Here is a 24,112-nt window from a genome sequence, read left to right as displayed (position 1 = left end):
GGATGAAGCACAAGCTAGAATCAAGACTGCTGGGGGAAATATCAATAACCTCAGATATGCAAATGACACCACCCTTATGGCAGAAAGCAAAGAGGAACTAAAGATCCTCTTGATGAAAGTGAAAGAGGAGAGTGAAAGTTCAGTTCAGTTCAGTTCAATCGCTCAGTCATGTCCCACTCTATGCGACCCCATGAATCGCAGCACGCCAGGCCTCCCTGTCCATCACCAACTCTCGGAGGTCACTGAGACTCACGTCCATCGAGTCAGTGATGCCATCCAGCCATCTCATCCTCTGTTGTCCCCTTTTCCTCCTGCCCCCAATCCCTCCCAGCATCAGTCTTTTCCAATGAGTCAACTCTTCGCATGAGGTGGCCAAAGTACTCGAGTTTCAGCTTCAGCATCATTCCTTTCAAAGAAATCCCAGGGCTGATCTCCTTCAGAATGGACTGGTTGGATCTCCTCACAGTCCAAGGGACTCTCCAGAGTCTTCTCCAACACCACAGTTCAAAAGCATCAATTCTTCGGCGCTCAGCCTTCTTCACAGTCCAACTCTCACATCCATACATGACCACAGGAAAAACCATAGCCTTGACTAGACAGACCTTTCTTGGCAAAGTAATGTCTCTGCTTTTGAATATGCTATCTAGGTTGGTCATAACTTTCCTTCCAAGGAGTAAGCATCTTTTAATTTCATGGCTGCAGTCACCATCTGCAGTGATTTTGGAGCCCAGAAAAATAAAGTCTGACACTGTTTCCACTGTTTCCCCATCTATTTCCCATGAGGTGATGGGACTGGATACCATGATCTTCATTTCCTGAATGTTGAGCTTTAAGCCAACTTTTTCACTCTCCTCTTTTACTTTCATCAAGAGGCTTTTTAGTTCCTCTTCACTTTCTGCCATAAGGGTGGTGTCATCTGTGTATCTGAGGTTATTGATATTTCTCCCAGAAATCTTGATTCCAGCTTGTGCTTCTTCCAGTCCAGCGTTTCTCATGATGTACTCTGCATAAAAGTTAAATAAGCAGGGTGACAATATATAGCCTTGACATACTCCTTTCCCTATTTGGAACCAGTCTGTTGTTCCATGTCCAGTTGTACCTGTTGCTTCCTGACCTGCATACAGATTTCTCAAGAGGCAGGTCAGGTGGTCTGGTATTCCCATCTCTTTCAGAATTTCCCACAGTTTATTGTGATCCACACAGTCAAAGGCTTTGGCATAGTCAATAAAGCCGAAATAGATGCTTTTCTGGAACTCTCTTGCTTTTTCCATGATCCAGCGGATGTTGGCAATTTGATCTCTGGTTCCTCTGCCTTTTCTAAAACCAGCTTGAACATCAGGAAGTTCAGAGTTCACATATTTCTGAAGCCTGGCTTGGAGAATTTTGAACATTACTTTACTAGCGTGTGAGATGAGTGCAATTGTGCGGTAGTTTGAGCATTCTTTGGCCTTGCCTTTCTTTGGGATTGGAATGAAAACTGACCTTTTCCAGTCCTGTGGCCACTGCTGAGTTTTCCAAATTTGCTGGCATATTGAGTGCAGCACTTTCACAGCATCATCTTTCAGGATTTGGAATAGCTCAACTGGAATTTCATCACCTCCACTAGCTTTGTTTGTAGTGATGCTTTCTAAGGCCCACTTGACTTCACATTCCAGGATGTCTGGCTCTTGGTCAGTGATCACACCATCGTGATTATCTGGGTCATGAAGATCTTTTTTGTACAGTTCTTCTGTGTATTCTTGCCATCTCTTCTTAATATCTTCTGCCTCATTGCCTTTCTTTGGGATTGGAATGAAAATTGACCTTTTCCAGTCCTGTGGCCACTGCTGAGTTTTCCAAATTTGCTGGCATATTGAGTGCAGCACTTTCATAGCATCATCTTTCAGGATTTGAAATGAGAATGAGAAAGGAGAGTGAAAACCTGGCTTAAAACTCAACATTCAGAAAACTAAGATCATGGCATCTGGTCCTATCACTACATGGCAAATAGATGGGGAAACAGTGGCTGACTTTATTTTCTTGGGCTCCAAAATCACCGCAGATGGTGACTGCAACCATGAAATTAAAAGTTGCTTGTTCCTTGGAAGAAAAACTATGACCAACTTAAATAGCATATTAATAAGCAGTGACATTAGTTTGCCAACAAATATCCATATAGTCAAGGTTATGGTTTTTCCAGTAGTCATGTATGGATGTGAGAGTTGGACCATTAAGAAAATTGAGTGCCAAAGAATTGATGTTTTTGAACTGTGGTATTGGAGAAGACTCTTGAGAGTGCCTTGGACTGCAAGGAGATGAAGCCAGTCAGTCCTGAATGAAATCAACCTTAAATATTCATTGGAAGGATTAATGTTTAAGCTGAAATTCCAATACTTTGGCCACCTGATGTGAAGAGCCGACTTATTAGAAAAGACTGTGATTCTGGGAACCATTGAAGGCAGTAAAGAAGGGGATGACAGAGGATGAGATGGTCGTATGGTATGATTGACTCTATGGACAATGGTTTGAGCAAGCTCCAGGAGATAGTGAAGGACAGGGAAGCCTGGTGTGCTGCAGTCCATGGGGTTATAAAGAACAATAACCATTCTACACATTAGATCCATGGAGTTTATTCATCCTGTAAGCAGATATTTGTGTTCTCTGGTAAGACATCATTTATATGTGGAATCTTGAAAAAAGAAAGACAGAAACAGAGACTCGAATGGTGGACATCAGAGTCCTGTGTTTGGGTGAAATGGAAACATGTTGGTCATAGTGTACGAGCTTCTAGTTATAAAATATGCATGAAGGTATTTTTAATCTCTGTCTTAGTGCTTGATCAGCATTTGGTCCTGAAGTCTCCCCTTCTTTTTTTTTTTTTTTGAGGTGGCCAAATTTTATTTTATTTTATTTTATTATTATTATTTTTTTAAAGTTTATTTTATTTTTAAACTTTACATAATTGTATTAGTTTTGCCAAATATCAAACTGAATCCGCCACAGGTATACATGTGTTCCCCATCCTGAACCCTCCTCCCTCCTCCCTCCCCATTCCATCCCTCTGGGTCGTCCCAGTGCACCCTTCAAATATTGTCTTATTGGCTTTTGTCATACCATTTCCCTTTTATATTTTTATGCATTTTATTTTTTCCTCAATTTCCTCTTTCATTTTTATAGGCTTATCTTCCTTTGTCCTATCAGGGTGAACTATAAGGCAAAAATGGAGAAGGTAGCCTGAAATGGATCCTTGAGAATCCAATGCTTAGACTTCACATGAGAAAAAAAGAGAAGTCAATTATATTTAATGATGTTAACATACTTTTGTTCATGTATTTCTTACATTGTGTGTATGTATATGCTGTGTTTATTGCTTAGTTGTGTCCGACTCTTTGTGACCCCATGGACTGTAGTTTGCCAGGCCCCTCTGTCCATGGAATTCTCCTGGCAAGAGTACTGAAGTGGGTTGCTGTGCCCTTCTCCAGGGAATCTTCCCAACCCAGGGATCCAACCCAGGTCTCTAGCATTGCAGGCAGATTCTTTACTGTGTGAGCCACTGTCTATATATAATTTGTTACTGTTGTTATTCAGCTAGCATTTGTGAATGTCTGTTATGTGCCAGATACTGTAAATAAGCTTTGTGGACATAAAGTTGAGTCAAGCACAGCTTCTGACTTTTGAGGCCTCACATATACATATACATAGCATATACATATCACATATACATATCAGAGATGTAGATGTATATGGTTTACTAGCACTGATACAGATAGACCTGAAGCCTTGGTCATCTTGACTAAAATGACTATTTTATTCATTATCCAAATTTGGACAGGGACATATAGAAATCAACCTATTTCTATTTCTTTAAGTTTTGTTTCTGGTACATTTATTCTTTGAAGGTGAGTGGGTAATTTACTTTAAACTTTACATTAACTATAATCAATGTTTAAAAATTCAAATCACAGAAAACATATTTGAGAAGGTTTATGGGCGTGCTGCAATTCATGGGGTCGCAAAGAGTCAGACACGACTGAGCGACTGAACTGAACTGAACTGATGGGAATACAATACTAGTTTATTCTAAGGGTTTTTTTTTTTTTTTTTCCTCCCAAATATATGACAGGGAGTTAAGTTTTTTGAAAAGAGAGGAGATAATGAGAAGAAATTTCATTTTAGTACATGTGTTCTTTACAGATGTTTTTTCCCATCATGGCGGTGGTGCTCCTTAACCTAGAACGCTGACCCTGTGCCAGGAACTGTTGCTAAATGGTTCAGGTGTGTTAGCTCATTTAATCCTCCTTTAACCCTGAGGTGGATAGTCACAGTTTTGAAAGAAAAGAAACATAGCTTTAGATTGTATATCAGTTGAAGTTACACAGTAGCTTTACATATATTTTTCGATAAGGCAAAGTTAATACTTAAAGAATATGAACGAAATGTATCTGACTTTGGAGCCCACACTTTAAAAAAACACTGGAGTATAACTGCTTTTCAGTGTTGTGTTGGTTTCTGCTGTGAAATGAACTGAATCAGCTATATGTACACATATATCCTCTCCCTCTTTCCTCCCCCACCATCCCAGCCTTCTAGTTCATCGCAGAGCACCACGTTGAGTGCCCTGTGCTATATAGCAGGTTTTCTCTAGCAGTCTGTTTTATACATGATAGTGTATTATGTCAAACCCAACCTCCCAGTTCATCACACCGTCTCCTTGCCCCTGTGTCCACATATCTGTTCTCTACATCTGCGTTTCTATCCCTGTCACATGAAAACACCCTAAATGTCCATCAACAGATCAATGGATAAAGAAGATGTGCTACATGTATATAACAGAATATTACTCAGCCATAAAAATAAATGAAATTGGGTCATTTATAGAGATGTGGATGTACCTGGAGTCTATCAAACAGGGTGAAGTAAGTCAGAAAGAAAATGAAAGTGTTAATCACTCAGTTGTGTCCAACTCTTGTGATCCTATGGACTGTAGCCCACCAGGCTTCTCTGACTATAGGATTCTAGAGGCAAGAATACTGGAGTGGGTTGCCATTCCTTTCTCCAGGAGATCTTCCCAACCCAGGGATAAAGCCTGGGTCTCCCGCATCACAGGCAGATACTTTACCATCTGAGTCACCTGGGAAGCCCAAGTCAGAAAGAGAAGAGCAAAGATTAATGCATTAATGCATATATGTGGAATCTAGAAAAATGGTACAGTTTAACACTGTGATATATTGAAAGAAAATTAAGTTCAATTTAGGGTTAGATTTCTCGAATCCATAATACCTTGTCTTACATGGCATTTCGTATATCATTTAATCATTTCACATAAACCATTCAATATTCATAAGAAACTTCAATATGGACAAGGCCAGTGTTGTCGATGTGAGGCTGTGAAGACACAGTTAAATAAACTGCATGGGTTCCCTGTGATAGCAGACCAACAGCTAGAGCCCAGGCTCCTTACTTGGAGTTTAGCTTCCCCTTATATGCGGCATTTCTTCTGTATTAATTGTTTGCCAAAGGATAATGTCATTCTTGTTCTTTCATTTTCTCCCCTCCTTCAGTTCGACTTGACTTCACTTATTTAGTTAATAATCCAAGAATGTTGCTAGAGTAGCAAAATTTTGATTAGAATCATCCCCTTCAGTATTTCAGGTAATGGAATGGAGTGGAAATAGCATGAAAAGCGGAGCCCTTCCATTCTGTTCTCAGGTTGGCCTCTTGGATGGATTCGAGTTGACATAGGGTATGGCTTCCCTTGCTCTCTTCTCCTAGGAAGCCCTCGTTGACTACTTGACACCAAGCATTAGCTCTGACCTGAACATTAGCCCAAGCAAGTTTTGCGTAATTAAGCTATTGAGATTGGTTTTCCTTGAGTGGACAGGAGAGCCTTACAAGGTAAGGGCTCTGCTGAAGTGATAAAGCTGATTAGATCTTTAGCAATAAAGGAATCTGCTCTTAGAAATTTTCTCTTGGTCTCGTTAATGAGGCAGAGACAACACTTAGCAGGGGAAATGAGGTCACTGAAAAGAGAAACATTTTTTTTTCTTTTTCTTTACTAAAGAACCAATTCTTTCACTCCCTTTTAAATCAAGGCCTAAATTTATTGTCCAGAATAAAGCCCAATTTAAATGAACAGATAAGAAACTTTTCTTCAGGGATGTAGTAAACATGTTTAAACTTATCTCCTACATGAAGCAAAGGAAGTAAAACAATTCAAGAAAGTAAAACTAAGATAAGCCTAGAATTGGAATAATTTAATTAATGCTAATTGTAACAAAACTGAAATAATGAACTGATTATTCAGCTGCATAGTCTATTCATAATAATGTATTTTTTTCCAGAAATAATTTTCTCATTTTTTCTTTCTATGCCTTCCTTCCTTCCCTTTCCTTAAACTGTCATCAACCATTCAAGCAAATAAAGCTTGTTTTCCTGGGATACACTTATACAAATGTCATTTATTAACAATGTTTATCATCTTACCTTTTCATTTATATAGTACTTTTACAGATGCTACTATTTAAGCTTCACGGAACTTTATAATGAAAGCTGCGTTATCTCCAAATGAGACTTGGCTCTAAAAGGTTATGTGATTTGCTCAGTGATTTGTATACAGGAAAAGTGGGTGTCAATAACAAATTTTCTCAACCCCGAGAATGTGACCTGTACCACAACTGCTTCAAATTACACTTTAAAGTTTCTGATTCTCTCTTCTGTTTCTTGCTAAGTCTTTGTTCTAATATTTAGAAAATGACATAACAGTTGTATCAAAACCTTCAGAGGAAATGCAGATTGTGTACACACACACACACTCACACATGCACTCACATATATTTCTGTCTTTATAGATTAGCCCTTCTTTCATCATGAAGCAATTGTCTTCCCACAGAAATCTCTTTGACTTCACAACTTCAGCTTATTCCAGGGAAATTAATAGTCATACAGTGCAGACTTGGTGTAGAAGAGAATTAGCATAGGAGCCAGTTTATGGTGGGAGTGATTGAAGAGGGGGTGAATCATCCATGCAGCCTGCTGTCACACTGTCATTGGCTTTGGGGTGGATATTGGTATGGTATGAGAATGGAAAGGGTGTCATGCTCATGATACTGCTATTTAGTCAGTATAATACCTGATTAGTTTGCTATTTAAAATGACACTTTATAAATTTAACATATTAGACTTTTAAAGGAAAGTTAAAGCTTATTTAAAGGAGTGTTCTACTGTGTTTGTGTCTCTGACTTGAAAGGAAATATAGTGAAGTTGGTAGATCAGAACCTGGAGGTTGGCTTGGGTTCATTCTTGGCTCCAAGACTTGTTGTTAGACTTTGGTGCAGCCACTTAACTTTTCTTTAAAATGAGGATAAAAGTAATATCTACCTCATGTGATTCTAATTAAGAGAATATTTGTATGTGTGCAGAGAGGTAAAGAGAGAAGAGGGAAACCAAAGTAGATGTGAGCATGAATGAACATGCTCAGTTTGAATAGTCTCTTGAGTATAGTTTAGTTCAGTTCAGTTCAGTCACTCAGTTATGTCCGACTCTTTGCGACCCCATGAATCGAAGCACGCCAGGCCTCCCTGTCCGTCACCAACTCCCGGGGTTCACTCAAACTCACGTCCATCGAGTTGGTGATGCCATCCAGCCATCTCATCCTCTGTCGTCCCCTTCTCCTCTTGCCCCCAATCCCTCCCAGCATCAGAGTCTTTTCCAATGAGTCAACTCTTCGCATGAGGTGGCCAAAGTACTGGAGTTTCAGCTTTAGCATCATTCCTTCCAAAGAACACCCAGGACTGATCTCCTTTAGGATGGACTGGTTGGATCTCCTCACAGTCCAAGGAACTCTCAAGAGTCTTCTCCAACACCACAGTTTAAAAAGCATCAGTTCTTTGGTGCTCAGCTTTCTTCACAGTCCAACTCTCACATCCATACATGACCACAGGAAAAACCATAGCCTTGACTAGACGGACCTTTGCTGGCAAAGTAATGTCTCTGCTTTTTAATATGCTGTCAAGGTTGGTCATAACTTTCCTTCCAAGGAGTAAGCGTCTTTTAATTTCATGGCTGCAATCACCATCTGCAGTGATTTTGGAGCTCCCCAAAATAGAGTCTGACACTGTTTCCACTGTTTCCCCATCTATTTGCCATGAAGTGATGGGAACAGATGCCATGATCTTCGTTTTCTGAATATTGAGTTTTAAGCCAACTTTTTCACTCTCCTCTTTCACTTTCATCAAGAGGCTTTTTAGTTCCTCTTCACTTTCTGCCATAAGGGTGGTGTCATCTGCATATCTGAGGTTATTAATATTTCTCCTGGCAATCTTGATTCCAGCTTGTGCTTCTTCCAACCCAGCATTTCTCATGATGTACTCTGCATAGAAGTTAAATAAGTAGGGTGACAATATACAGCCTTGATGCACTCCTTTTCCTATTTGGAACCAGTCTGTTATTCCATGTTCAGTTCTAACTGTTGCTTCCTGACCTGCATATCGGTTTCTCAAGAGGCAGGTCAGGTGCTCTGGTATTCCCATCTCTTGAAGAATTTTCCACAGTTTATTGTGATCCACACAGTCAAAGGCTTTGGCTTAGTCAATAAAGCAGAAATAGATGCTTTTCTGGAACTCTTTTGCTTTTTCCATGATCCAGCAGATGTTGGCAATTTGATCTCTGGTTCCTCTGCCTTTTCTAAAACCAGCTTGAACATCTTGAAGTTCATGGTTCACGTATTGCTGAAGCCTGGCTTGGAGAATTTTGAGCATTACTTTACTAGCGTGTGAGATGAGTGCAATTGTGCGGTAGTTTGAGCATTCTTTGGCCTTGCCTTTCTTTGGGATTGGAATGAAAACTGACCTTTTCCAGTCCTGTGGCCACTGCTGAGTTTTCCAAATTTGCTGGCATATTGAGTGCAGCACTTTCACAGCATCATCTTTCAGCATTTGAAATAACTCAACTGGAATTCCATCACCTCCACTAGCTTTGTTCGTAGTGATGCTTTCTAAGGCCCACTTGACTTCACATTCCAGGATGTCTGGCTCTAGGTCAGTGATCACACCATCATGATTATCTAAGGCTTATCTATTGAGTATAGTAAGTACTCAATAAAAATTCCCCTCCACTTCAGTAATACTATCTGTCTCAAACATTACCAGAAGACTCCTAATGGCTAACTTTAATTTATTCTTTTTTAGTTTTCCTTGAGCTCTCTCCTGTGTTTCATGCTTTTTTCCGTGACCTGTGCTTGCATGGTCTGAAGACTGAAGACTAAAAGTCTCTTCAGTCTTGTCCGACTCTTTGTGGCACTATTGACTGTAGCCAGCCAGCCTCCCCTGTTCATGGGGTTCTCCAGGCAAGAATACTGGGTGGGTTGCATGCCCTTCTCCTGGGAATCTTCCCTATTCAGGGATCGAACCCACATCTCCCAAGTCTCTTGCAGTGGCAGAAGGATTCTTTCCCACTACTGCCACCTGGAAAGCCTACATCTGTTTTATTCATACTCTCAAATTTCTAGTTTATTGTTCTCTTTTTGTGCTGTTACTGCAAGCTTCCATGTTTTCACTTTCTCCCATAGAGTTCCTAAGTCTGTCCTAGAACCACAGCCTGATTCCAGAATTGGCAAATATTCCCATGAGAAATGAGAATCCTGGGATCACATTAGAGAGATCCTGTACTTCAACATTTGTGCCCCTTTAGATGCCGTTGTCTATGCAGATATCTGATGTTTTAAAATTATAGTTATTATAATTTATTTTGCCTTTTTTAATCCTTTTGGTGGGAGTGTTGACCTGCCTGAAACCTCCTGATCCTTCTCTTCCTTCCTCGACCGTGAGGTCTGAACTGTACTTTGCTGACCTTACTTCTGCTGGCTGTCGTCTTGCCTTCCGTTTCAGTGGTTTACTCCTCTTTATCTTCCTATGCCATATTACTCACCTTTAACTTTCAAATCTGTAGCTTACTCACTGCCATGATGATGACTTTCAAATCTATAGCTTTATTCTAAACCTATTTCTTCACTCTGAGATATATCTGTAGTTATCGCCTAAGCATTTACTCCATATGCATTTTAGGCTTAGCGAATCTATTATGTCTGCAATGTACTTAGTTATCTTCTTCCTCAAACTTGTACCTTTTTCTGCATCACATGTTCTAGCTAGGGATCCTGATAATGTTAGGATATGGGGTAGGCTGCCCCAATTATGCCTTAATGATATACTGATTATTTTGAATTGAAGTTACTTAGCAATGGCCAATGCAAGAGGGCTACTCTGACCGTCCTTTCCATCTCCCTGAAAGCAGAGAGTGAGTCTCTCATGTGAAAGCTGTACCCCCTGCCTCTGGGTATAGAAAGACACCCTTAACACTGGAGGTAGAGAATTTGAAGCTGAAAAACCTGTGTGAACAAACATGTTACTTCTCTAATTTACTGCCCCAGGTCCAAACTCTGTTTAGGTTCTTCATTAATTGAGCACAAAGTTTCATTGCCCTGTCACTTCCCCACAAATTTAGTGTGTCTTTGTCTAGAAAGCATAAAAGCTCCCTGCTTTGGCCATTTCTTAGGTCCCATTTCTACGAGGTCTCCCTGTACACGATTAAAGTTTGATCTTTTTCTCTTGTTAATCGGTCTTGTGCTCATTTTATTATTAGTCCAGACACAACAGCTCAGGAAGGATAGAAGGGAAAATTTCCTCCTTCTTGTCAATAGACAATATAGTGCAGTACAGTCCCTAGGGACCCAAGCCAGAAATCAGAATTGTCCTATTATTTCTCTACAACTAATGAATCAATATTTTCTTTTTTTTAATATTTCCTTAGCATTATTTCTTTATCTTTCCTTTTTCATCTCATCTTTCTATTTTTCACTGCTACTAGAATCTTTTTGGTTTCTAGTCTTTCTTTGGGGCCATCCTTCAACTTTGAAACAAATATATTTCTGCCAAGTCGCTTCAGTCGTGTCCGACTCTGTGCGACCCCACGGACTGCAGCCTACCAGGCTTCTCCGTCCATGGGATTCTCCAGGCAAGAACACTGGAGTGGGTTGCCATTTCCTTCTCCAATGCATGAAAGTGGAAAGTGAAAGTGAAGTCACTCAGTTGTGTCTGACTCTTAGGGACCCCATGGACTGCAGCCTACCAGGCTCTTCCGTCCATGGGATTTGCCAGGCAAGAGTATTGGAATGGGGTACCATTGCCTTCTGCCAAATATATTTCTAGTAGACAAATTTGATTGTATTTTATTCCTATTTTAAACATCAATTTCCAATGTGTTTCCTAAAATATTTTGCAAAATACTTCTATGATGACCCACATATCTCCATAAATAAAGGAGCCCATCATAAAATAAAATGTTGAAACATGGCATGCTAAATCTATTTTCTCTTGAAAAGTAACAGCACACATTATTAAGGTGAAGGGAAAGTCTATTAAGTAAGTTCTATTGTTGACTATAACAACATTCTATAACATGAGCTTATATTTGAACACTGATTTTTAAAAATACATTTATTAAAATGTTTATTAATACATACATATATATATTTTAAAATTGATTAACCATTTACAGGATATACTCCTAGTCTTCACTCCCGTGGTATTCAAAGTCTTCCATGCCTAGTTCTCTGATTTCATTTCTTCTGTCTTGAGTTTTACTAGCCATACAGATTATGTTCATTTGGTTTCTATTTTATGTGGTTGCTCTTACCTGGCATAATTTCTATCTAATGACCTCTTTGTTGAAAATTCAGCTACTGTATTTAAAAGCTTAGATCAGTTGATGTCTTAGCTGGTTTAGCATACTGCTTCAAGTTGATGCTCAATGTATGTGAAATAAATTAAAAAAAATGGAAAAAGTCAGTAAGGGAAAATTTAGGGATAATGGATTTTTTATATCTGCCTATATATTGCCCATTCAGGAAATCAATGATATTTGCTTAAAAAAAATTGAGAGTTACTGACCTCAATAATTTAATTGTTCTTCAAAAAATATTTTGTTTTCCTGTACAGACACCATTTTAATTTTTATTAAAGCACAAAAATTAAATTTTAATTTTCTTAAGTGTGTTACAGCTATTCTTCCTTCACTGTGAAAATTCCTTAAAAACGATTGTTGTAAATGTTTTCTGTTTCTTCCTGACAGGTAATATTTGAAGCTGAAGTCTCAGGAGGGAGAAGTGGTTATATTGCCATTGATGACATCCAAGTCCTGAGTTATCCTTGTGGTAGGTTGTGATTAAGAATTGTATTTTTCTACCTCCTTTCAAGACTTGTCTTATATTGGTAGTGACTGTTGATTGTTTATCACTTGGTCATTGCTGTCTCTTTTGTTGTTGTTATTCCTAGTTTTCTGTTCAGTTTAAAAAGATCACTGAGGTATTTCTAGAGTTTTTGAACCAAATGTTTTTCAGACTTGTGCACATGTTAAAAGATTCTTTTAATTGTTCAATTAATGTTCCAAAGAGAACCACAGTCTCAAAATGGTATCACTCATGCTAAAATTCCATGATACCAAACCTAAATTTATACCTGATCTAATTACAGTTTCAGCCTCTTCCAAAAACTTAATCCTAATTGACTTGTCTTGATTTTATGGTCAAGCACCAGTAAGAAAATTGTCCTGTGATCCTTCTCTATGCCCCAGAGGAAGAAGAGGTGATCTGAATCATCAAACTCTTGCTGTTCCTTTTCTTCTTCAAGAAGAAAAATAAATAATAATTTCTTTTCTTTCTGTTAATAGCTCCCTTGTCCCACCCTCTTGTAAAAACTTTCCATTTGTATAACCCCTTGGATCTGTCTTCCAGTTGATAGATAGAATGTTGCCTCATTCATGAATCTCCTAACAAAGCTGATTAGATCTTCAATTTATGTAGTTGATGTTATTTTTGACAGAAGAAAATAAAAATCAAGGGACTCATTCCATCTTTTGACTTTATTAAATTGCCTAGGAAAACAAAGAATAACAAATCAGAGTTCAGTGAAAAGAAAATAAAAAAGAATCTTTATTAACTTATGTGATCTAAGTTGAAATTTGGAATGAAATGAAGAAAATGAATTAATTCATCTTATTCTTAATTTAGGACTAATTTTTTCATGTCATAGTAAGTATCTGGCTAATTCATAATAAACAACAAGACAATAGAAAGCATACAAAACAAGAAACTGAATTTAGTTACACATCATTTGATGTGTCCTTAGGTGCACATTAGTTGGTCTTCAGATGGGGGAACTAAATTTGTGTTTACATCACATACCTTGAAAGACAATTATTGCACACATTCAGTAGAGCCAGGCATAAAGCAGTTCATACTTCAGCTATATCTCCCAACAGCAGCATTTTTTAGGGCCTATGAATTCTAGGTGATCTGTTCAGTAATCCTCCTGGTGGAAATTCTCTAATAATTTGTAAGCAGCATGCATAAAGGCTGCCATTGCCAGAGGCCAGGGCTCATACTCCTGCTAACTGGTTGACAAACTCTGGTGTGCATCAGAATCACCAGCAGGATGTGGCAAAAATCATAGGTTGCCTGGGCCCTCCTCTGGTTTTCATTGTTCTCAGGAGATACTAATGCTGCTGGTCTTTTGTTCCCAAGTCATGAACACTGTTCTAGCTTGTGTTCTAGTGCAAGCATTGCTCTTCTGAAGCACCTACTGAGATGAGGCCCTAGGGAAAGATGAAGCAGGCAAGAGTCAAATGATTGTGGTGTATCCTAAGAAATACATGTAGTCAAATACATCTGATGTAATCTAAGAAAAAGGGAAACAAAATTATCTCACTCAAAGTTCAAGTTGGCTTACTAAACTCTTTCAGTCCATTCATATATGAGAACAATGTTTCCATCTATTGTTCATTTACATGTCTTTTGAAAGAAGATATTGAAGAACGACTTTCACGAGTTAACCAAATTTTAAAAAAATATTTAAATTGAGCACAACAGTAGTTTCATTGTGATATGGTCTTCCATGCTCTGTCTTTACTCACTGAGGATTAGCTTTTCCTGTTTATAGTTCCTTTCAGTTGAAAACATACATAACTTCAGCTTTAAAAGGTAATTATAAGAGAATGCTTGTTTGACAGTCATGTAACTCATGTATATTTTGATTGCAGTCATTAGTGTTTTGTTGGTCTAATATTTCTTTCAGGTAATTTTCTTAGGACTATAAAGCAATAGGAAGTGGATTTAACAACAGTTAAATTAATACTCTGTTTGAGAGAAGGAAGAACAGTCCCTTGTTCTTTGAAGTATCAGAGGATTATGCAGCAGTTATTGAAAGTTTTAAAAAAGGGAAAGAAAGCGTTAAGCGCTTCAAGTGTGATTTAATAGTTCAATGGCCATGTATATGTCCAGTTTTGAGCTATCATTCTATGTTTTCACTATATCTTTCTATTATGCCATGCTTTGTGCCTATTTGATCTCTTTTGCTTGCTTTGATACGTAACTTTTATTGTCAACTGTATGCAACCATCTGCCGGGGTCCTCAAGCAGTAATTGTTGGGTGCTCATTCTGTATAGAATTGCTCTATCAATTATGGTGAAATACGCAATAAAGCTACTGAGCTAAAGAGAACTGACACTGAGAGATGCAGCAGTGTCTTTCAGCACTGAGAAAACTTCCATATGACATTAGTCTTGGCCAAAGCTTTAAAAGTATTAACAACATTATTCTGTTGGGAAAAAATAACAAGGCGTGTTTTCTTCATGTGAAAGAAAATAATTTTTTCTTGCCTTCACAGATAAATCTCCTCATTTCCTCCGTCTGGGGGACGTAGAGGTCAATGCAGGGCAGAATGCTACTTTTCAGTGTATTGCTACAGGGAGAGATGCTGTGCATAACAAGTTATGGCTGCAGGTAAGGCCACACTGGCAGCTGAGCTAAAGAGTACACTTGATTAAAAAAAAAAAAATCACAAATTATTTTTCCTTGTATGTGTGTGGTGGGCACAGGAGGATGGAGTGTAGTGAGTATATGGGTGGGACAGGTTGTCTTTTCTGTAGGTTTAATTGGCTACAGATTAATTTCAGATCCATTTTTGGAATATGAATAACAGTGTATAATTAATAAGTGTTTGGGTTAGTTCCTTGTGAAACCTAATGATTCTCTAATGTTATGTCCAAACTGTAAAAATAATTTTTCTAGATTCATGCAAAAATAGGGGAAAAAAACTAAAATTTAATATTTAATATTTTGAATGCTCAGCTTACAAGAGCATAGTCCTTAAGTAGGAACTGTCATACTCTGATAAATTTTTTCAAAAGTGTTTTATAAAACCTTTGGGAATGTTTCTGGAAATGTGAATTGGAAGAGAGCCAACTAAATTATTTTCAGGATTTTTTTGTGTAGGGGTTAATCACAGACCTGAGGACAAGATGTTTGCCATGCACATATTAAATTTGCAGTAAATGGTATATAGTGAATTGCAGTTTAGCATACATGTTGGGGAAATGTAAATGGTGCATATAAAGAACTTTAAAAGAATCTGTGAGAAAACAGTGACTAAGGAATGTGCCATGCCTTCAGAGAGTTATCTGTCAATCCTGGGGCAGAGATTGGTGGGAGGAGCTAAGAGCAGCTCTAAAGCCTTGAGGCTGGACTCAGGACTGATGATTGTTGATCTAAATATTTGAAGCTAGAATGTAAGTAATTTCCTCTGAGAACCTTTATTATTGTTATTATTATTCAATTCTATTTGCATCAGAATGAGGAAAGGGATTTAATTAGTTAGAATTTTAAATTCCTGAGAATGTCAGTAGAGACCAAAAAGGGAAATCATTAGCTTACTTTGTTGAACATAGACATCAGGCTTTATTTCATGATACCTTTAGAGAGGTAACATTAGTGTTGAGGGTCATCATTGGTGTTGAGGTAACATTAGTGTTGAGGGTTGCGGGAGGTTGGAGTAATGATTATAAGAAATAATTATTAAAATCATACCTAGTATAATGCCTGGTGTTGTACTGGGTGTTATAAATGTGTTTTTTCATTCAATTCCCACATCCACTGTAATGTTAATAACAGATGTATTTCATATAAATCTAATTATCACTTTTGTCATTTATTTGATATGTGGGTATTAGGATAGCATCCTGAATATGTGTAAAGGAAATAAAGTCTCTCCTTTTTTTTAACCTTGTGATTATGCTAATTTCCCCCACAGATACTGAAGTATAAGATAATTCTTCCTGTAGAGTGTACTATATAATGTGCAACCTGTTTTATTATCTAAACATCAAATCACAATCCTTCTTACTTTCTCTCTCAGCCTAAATAGTGTTAAGAATGTGTTTAGATATATTTTCTAATTATTTCGCTAATTGTTTTTCATTTAGTTAGGAGTATTCTTGGCATTTGATTTTAATTGTGATCTGTATATTCTTGTCTTGGATAACTAGAAACTCTGTAGTCTGCCCCTGGTTTTATGCTCTAGGATTTAATGTGACATTGAAATAAAAAGGGTTCTGTATACTTCGTACCAGTTGCCTTGTGGCAACAAAGACTTTCTGGCCCTCCTGGTCTGAGTGGGTTGCAGTTAAAATACTTCTCATTTATTATTTTTTTTAGATTGACTCATTTCGTTATAGTGTTAATAAATTTTCTTCTTGTCCTTTTTCAAATAAAGATGAAAGATAAAAATACTCTGTTTGATTTCTGTTCGACTTTCTCTTTTCTCTTCTTTCTGTTTACATTTTCCAAGGTGAATTTGTGTATTTCTTGTCTATTTTGACGTTGCCCAATTCTACAGTAGTTTATATACTTATTCATGAAAAAGCTTTTCTGCCTTTTTCAATAATAGACCAGTTAAATTACCTTAACTTATTCTCTCAAATCATTCTCTGTATTTAAGATATATTGAAAATTATGAATTGCCTAGTTTAGGAATGTTTTCAAATAAACAAGATTGAACTGTAGAGATAAAATTGTAGATATGTACATATAATTGATATCTGTATAGAGTAAGTGCATCAAAAAGTGGCCAATGATTTTTTAAAAATGATCCATCTTTTGCGAAAGTAGTAGAAACATAATAAAGGAGGAAGAAACTTGATTCCACAGTGAATCTACAACCCAACACATAGAAACAGATGTCAAGTTATTTTTGCTTGGTGTAGAAAAACTTTTTAAGGTCGGGAGGCCCAGTTCTTAATTCTAACTCTTTAATTCTTATAACCCAGGTAATCAGGTGTGCTTAGAGAATTCATTAAACTCTTCCCGGCCTCAGTTATCTATAAAAGGAGATGTGGATAGAGATCAAAATCACTTCCAGCTATAAGATGAAAACCAGGTCTTTATATTATTTTTGATGGTCTGAAACATGGTCTTGATCATTTGTTTTTCTGTTGTTGTTTGAAGAAGCAATGTAAAATTTTCAAGTTATTAGTTTTGTATGGGGAAAACAGTGGAAGTAAAATGGAAGTTGCTCAGTTGTGTCTGACTCTTTGTGACCGCATGAATTGTAGCCTAGGAGGCTCCTCCGTCCATGGAATTTTCCAGGCAAGAGTACTGGAGTGGGTTGCCATTTCTCTCTCCATGGGGAAAAAACCGTGCCTTAAGTTAAATATCACTGTGAGAACAACTGCTGCTTAGAGTCTTTGCTGACTGCTATGAATGTCGGAAACGACTCAGAAGAAAGGCCTTTGCATTCTGTTGCAAATTAATGGAATAATGGAGTAGCTATAGTATACTGTCATGGTCAGGTGTAAAAAAAGTCAGCCATCAACTTATTGTGTCCTCCAAATCATCTATATTATGTAACGTGTGTGCCTGCTCCGTTGCTCAGTATGTCTGACTCTTTGTGACCCCTAGACTGTAGCCTGCCAGGTTCCTCTGTCCATGGAAATTTCCTGGCAAGAACACTGAAGTGGGTTGCCATCTTCTACTCCAAGGGATCTTCCCGACCCAGGGATGGAACCCATGTCTCTTGCATCTCTCACATTGGCAGGCAGATTCTTAGCACAGCCTCCACTGCACTGCCTAGAAAGCCCATACCATATAATATATTGAGCTGCAATTGTTAAATGTTTGAATATGGGGTAAAAGAACAAAAACTAGAAAAGCTTCCAATTTTCTACTTTTAAATGAAAAATGATACACAACAACTGCCATGAATACATGATCAGTTCAGTTCAGTTCAGTTCTTGCTATTCTTTGCAACTCTGCGTTCAAATGGGTATATCTTTCCTTTTCTCCTTTGCCTTTCCCTTCTCTTCTTTTCATAGCTATTTGTAAGGCCTCCTCAGACAACCGTTTTGGTTTTTTTGCATTTGTTTTTCACGGGGATCGTCTTTATCACTGCCTCCTGTACAATGTCACGAACCTCTGTTCATATTTCTTTAGGCACTCTATCAGAGCTAATCTCTTGAATCTTATTTGTTACTTTCACTGTATAAATACAAGGGATTTGATTTAGGTCATACCTGAATGGTCTAGTGGTTATCACCACTTTCTTCAATTTAAGTCTGAATTTGGCAATAAGGAGTTCATAATCTGAGCCACAGTCAGCTCCTGGTCTTGTTTTTGCTGACTGTATAATGCTTCTCCATCTTTGGCTGCAAAGAATATAATCAATCTGATTTCAGTATTGACCATCTGGTGAGGTCCATGTGTAGAGTCTTCTCTTGTGTTGTTGGAAGAGGGTGTTTGCCATGACCAGTGCATTCTCTTGGCAAATCTCTATTAACCTTTGCCCTCCTTCATTCTGTACTCCAAGGCCAAATGTGCCTGTTACTCCAGGTGTTTCTTGACTTCCTACTTTTGCATTCCAATCCCCTATATGAAAAGGATATCTTTTTTGATTTAGTTCTAAAAGGTTTTGTAGGTCTTCATAGAACCGTTCAACTTCAGCTTCAGCAGTACTGGTTGGGGCATAGACTTGGATTACTGTGATATTGAATGGTTTGCCCTGTAAACGAACAGCAATCATTCTATCATTTATGAGATTGCATCCAAATACTGCATTTCGGACTCTTTTGTTGACTATGATGGCTACTCCATTTCTTCTAAGGGATTCTTGCCCACAATAATGGATATAATGGTCATCTGAGTTAAGTTCACCCATTCCAGTCCATTTTAGTTTGCTGATTCCTAAAGTGTTGATTTCACTCTTTCCATCTCCTGTTTGACCTCTTCCAATTTACCTTTATTCATAGACCTAAAATTTCAGGTTCCTATGCAGTATTGCTCTTTATAGCATCGAACTTTGCTCCCATCACCAGTCATATCCACAACTGGGTGTTGTTTTTGCTTTGGCTCCATCTCTTCGTTCTTTCTGGAGTTATTTCTCCACTGATATCCAGTAGCATATTCGGCACCTACTGACCTGGGGAGTTCATCTTTCATGGTCCTATCTTTTTGCTTTTCCATACTGTTCATGAGGTTCTTACGGCAAGAATACTGAAGTGGTTTGCCATTCCCTTCTCCAGTGGACCACGTTTTGTCAAAACTCTCCACCATGACCCATCCATCTTGGGTGGCCCTACACGGCATGGCTCATAGTTTTGTTGAGTTAGACAAGGCTGTGGTCCATGTTACCAGATTGGTTGTGCCTTTCAAGAACTCCAAATCTGATTCTGAGTTCAGAAGGCCACCGTAACTCTATGAGGAAGTCAAGTGATGATTTATAAACACTCCTCGTTTCTCTTTCCTCTTTCCATTGCAGTCAAAGAGAATTCCAACCTTGGTGGCGCTGGAAGGTAATAGCATTGATGCGATATTTAAGGTAGTTTTTGTATACAAGGACTTCCCTTGGTGGCTCAGACGGTAAAGTGTCTGCCTACAATGCAGGAGGCCCGGATTCAATCCCTGGGTCAGGAAGATCTCCTGGAGAAGGAAATGGCAACCCACTCCAGTATTCTTATCTGGAAAATTCTATGGACGGAGGAGCCTTGTAGGCTACAATACATGGGGTCCCAAAGAGTTGGACACGACTGAGTGACTTCACTTTCTTTACTTTCCTGGTAGCTCAGACGGTAAAGCATCTGCCTGCAATGCAGGAGACCCAGGTTCAATCCCTAGGTTGGGAAGATCTCCTGGAGAAGGAAATGGCAACCCACACCAGTATTTTTGCCTGGAAAATTCCATGGACGGAGTAACCTGGTAGGCTACAGTCCATGGGGTTGCAAGGAGTCGGACATGACTGAGTGACTTCACTTTCACTTATGTATACAAATACATTTAGAGAATAACTTCTCTCCATTTTTTAATCCTGTAGATCTCATATTTTATTTTTATTTTTAAAATTAGCTTACAATTGCTATTTCAGTCATTTTATTGTTTAAAATGACATACCAATTAGGTAAAAAATGGAGCACAAAAAAGCAGATGCAATGAGTTACCTGAGATAATCTGGGATAATCCATAAGGCATATCATAGTGGTTTTGCTGTGTCTTTAATGTGGTTCTTTCCTGCACTGTCTCAGCTATAATATTAGTCTTAGAAGTAGGTCATTCACTCCAGCAATTTAGAAAACAATGACAAGATATATAAGCCAAATTACCCTCCTTGTACATGCTGACTGAACTACTGATGCATGAAGCAATATGGATGAATGTTTTTGAAAGTCCACTGAGTGTCAGCAAGCTATAAATCTGGTGAAACATGAGGCTGTATAGAACATCATTTTTAAAAGTATGTTATGCAGTTCATTGATATTGGATAAGGGAATTAGGATAAAATCTTTAGTTGCTCCTAGAGAACTTTCAAATTCCTTTTCTTTTGTAAAGCTCAGTGAAGTTGCTTTCATTCTAGATATGAACACCACTTTCTTTACAGCTTATAACTTGCAGTTTTCCCCATATCAATAGCTGTTTTTAATGTGTGCAACAAGTTTTAGAACTATGCGTATTTTGTGTTCCTGAGAAACCCCAAGTGGTAAAGAATTTGTGGATCGTCACTAAAGGCTTATAGTAAAATCCAGATTATGAGAAACAAGATCACAAGTGAAATTTTAATGTACAATAAAATAAAATAATAAAAATGGGTGGTTATATTCCTGAGAGGCATCAGATAATTTTTTCACAGGAAAGCTACAAAAATAGGTTATATGTTTTCATCGGTTAAAAATTATAGTCATGTCCTTTTTATTTTATTACAATCCAATAACATAGATAATAAATAGATAAAGCGATGGCAGGAAAACGTGAATATGTAAGGAAATAATAACATGACACAGTAGTTCCAAGTATTTACATAAGAGAAATAAAAGCACACGTTCACAAAAAGATTTGTGGAAGAACATGTATAACAGCTTTATTCATTATATAACCAGTAATGTGAAGAACCCAAATGCTCATGAACTGGAGAATGAATGAACGATTTCTGGTTCATTCATGCTACTCATCAATGAGAAAGAGTACACCACCGATATATGCACCAGTGTATATGAAGCTGAGCAATGTTATGTTTTCAGAAAGACAAGAGACACACAAGACTGCATGTCATGTATGTCTTTATTTATATGAAGTTTCAGAATAGACGATGTTAATCTATCATGATAGAAGTCAGAACAGTATTTGACTGTAGAGGGTGAGGATCAACTGGGAATGAGCACTAAAACTTTTTGAGATAATGTAAGTGTCATATAGCTTTGTTGGGGTTTTGTGTCTATGGGTGCATATACATTTGTCAAAACTTAAGGTTTAACCAGTTCACTGTATGTAGTTTACCTTAATAAGGCATGAATGAGCAAAAATGAGTATATGAAACATTTTATCTAATAACCAAATCACTGGCAGTACTAATCAAGCTGTAGATGACAATAGCCTACAAACCTTACCTGCATTTGTGTCCATTTTGTCCATTTGAAACCATTTGATTAAGTTCAAAGGTAATTTTTAATTGTCACTGTAAACCAAAGTATAGACTAAAGCATGTTCTGAGTGTTATTATAACATTCAAGGATGTGAAAGAGTTGAAACAGGGGTTGGACTGTAACTTATAAATTAGTATTCTTTCTTGAAAGTCCAGTGTAAGTGGACACCTACATGGCAAATCAAATAGAGCCCATTGCTGGAACATCTGTCAGGCCGTATGCTTTGGCCTCAGGTTCAGTGTAGAAACTAAAATGCTAATGACTCCATCCATCATTACAGAGCTTGGTGGGCATGCATCGTTTGGTTGGACAGAGAAAATTCACCAGCAAAGTTACTGAAAGCAGGGAATTGTGTGGGGAGATTTGGTGGCACCATTTGTTTTGGTGAATTGAGATGGGGCTGTTTAACGTGTGACTGGTAATCCTATGCAGACTGCCATGAAAGCAGTGGCAATTGGGCCAATCTGTCAGTAATCTCCCCAGGTGCTGGCAGTGTGCCTTCTGAGTGGGGCTGCCAAAACAGGCAAGCCAGCCATCTCTTTGCCCTTGGTGAGGCTCATCACTGCTAATGTAGTGTGATACAGCTAGTTTCTCAGCCAAAGGAAATGTCATTCCTTCTGCAGCAATGGATAATTTAAGCAATAGATTGAGAGTAGAATTAGTACAATGAGATGCAAATTGCTCTAAAAAACAACCAGCGAGAGGCTAACCTTTTGCCGTACCAACTGTTGTCAGCTGAGGTTCATTGAAAATGGTTGCTGTGAAACTTCTGGCCACATAGTGTTTTATCTGTCCAGGCAAATGTAGTCTTGTTCCTATGTGACATGTGAACATCGTCACATAGCACTGGAAATCAGAAGAGTGATTTAAAAAAATGAATAATTTGAAAGTACAGAAATTTTATCTGGTGAAATATATCACTATGATGTTTCAAATGCCAACTTGATTGTTGCTTACAAAGCTCTTCTTGATGCTGCCATGCTATAATATTTCCTTTTGTATAAATATATGTCTATTTATACTGTGATATAAAGTGCCTGTATCATGCTTAATTTACAATGGAATTTTACTATCCCTGAAACTCTTTCTGGGAAAAAAAATCTGGTAATTTTTCATTTGTCATAATAAATGGAAAATCTTGGAAGAAATTAATCTATTCCTAGAAACATACAGTTTATAGTGGGCAATTAATTGAGAAGGAATTTGAAAGGACTATTTCAAAGCCAAACTGATTAAATATTTAACATGTGATTAATTCACATTGGGTACCATGGGGATAGGGGGAGAAAGGAATGAAATATAGTGAAATTGTACTAATGTCTGGATTTGGTGATAGTTCTGACATTATCTTGGTGAAGGTTCTAACATTTTATAGATTATTGGCCCTGTGGCTGACACATATCTGAAAATATTAGAATAACAAAAAGCAGTATATAATTACCAGAACCATTAGTAAAGTCAGAGAAATTATGTCAGAATTGCTAAATGTACATTGTTATCTTGAGACTGGGAGAATGGAAACATTTCTTCAAATAGTAGAATACTAGGGACACAGAAGAGGCATTTAATTTGTTTTTTTTATAGATACTAAAGTACAGTAATAACCAGTGGTTTCAAGCTATTTGGTGAGAGATATAAGCTGATTATAAGGAAGACCGTTGTAATTGCAGGGCTGTTGAAACCTAGAATGAGCTACTCTAGGAGGCAGTAAAATTAACAATTAGTGAAAGTAGCCAAGCATAATCTGGATAAGCATTTGCTAGAGATGTCAAGGACATTTAAGCATGATTCTGAATACTTTTTAAAGATCCTTTCAGCCCTGAGAGGTACTGGTATAACTGAGTAAGAGATCATATGGAATCTAAGTCCTGTGCTATTTCAGAGTTGAGAGAGCACTCCAAAGATTGGAGTAAGTTTAATGAAATCATTAAGGAAAATTTCACTGAGTCTCTTTTTTTTTTTATAATTATTTTTATTTGGCTGCACTGGATCTTAGTTGTAGTATGTGGGATCTAGTTCCCTGGCTGGGGATCGAACCTGGGCCCCCTGCATTGGGAGCACAGAGAATTAGGCACCAGACCACCAGAGAAGTCCCCACTGAGTCTTTAAAGGGCAAATGCAGGAGATGCAGTTTCAATCCCTGTGTCAGGAAGATCCCTGGAGGGGGAAATGGCAACCCATTCTAGTTTTCTTGTCTGGAAAATCCCATGGACATAGGAGCCTGGCGGGTTATAGTCAATGGGATTGGAAACAGGACTGAGCAACGGAGCACACACACATTGAAAGACATACAGGACATGGATAAGCAAGGATAAGTGGGCATGCTCATCACTGCAGTTTAGT

At 37.9% G+C, this 24,112-nt stretch overlaps 1 protein-coding gene across 4 annotated transcripts in view; it reads left to right on the top strand.

Annotated features, from left to right (window-relative positions):
- PTPRK (protein tyrosine phosphatase receptor type K) overlaps positions 1–24,112 on the top strand; it is a 635,100-nt gene that overhangs the window by 326,167 nt on the left and 284,821 nt on the right. For all 4 annotated transcript variants that reach the window (XM_055535594.1, XM_055535592.1, XM_055535593.1 and 1 more), the window contains exons 4-5: positions 12,106–12,187; positions 14,698–14,813. In XM_055535594.1, coding sequence (XP_055391569.1) covers positions 12,106–12,187; positions 14,698–14,813 — 198 coding nt within the window. The remainder of the gene's footprint in view (positions 1–12,105; positions 12,188–14,697; positions 14,814–24,112) is intronic.

The sequence above is a fragment of the Bubalus kerabau genome, chromosome 9 (genome assembly GCF_029407905.1).
Source record: "Bubalus kerabau isolate K-KA32 ecotype Philippines breed swamp buffalo chromosome 9, PCC_UOA_SB_1v2, whole genome shotgun sequence".
Lineage (NCBI taxonomy): Eukaryota > Metazoa > Chordata > Mammalia > Artiodactyla > Bovidae > Bubalus > Bubalus kerabau.
The sequence above is the reverse complement of the archived record's forward strand: the minus strand, read 5'-3'. Positions and strand labels throughout refer to the sequence as shown.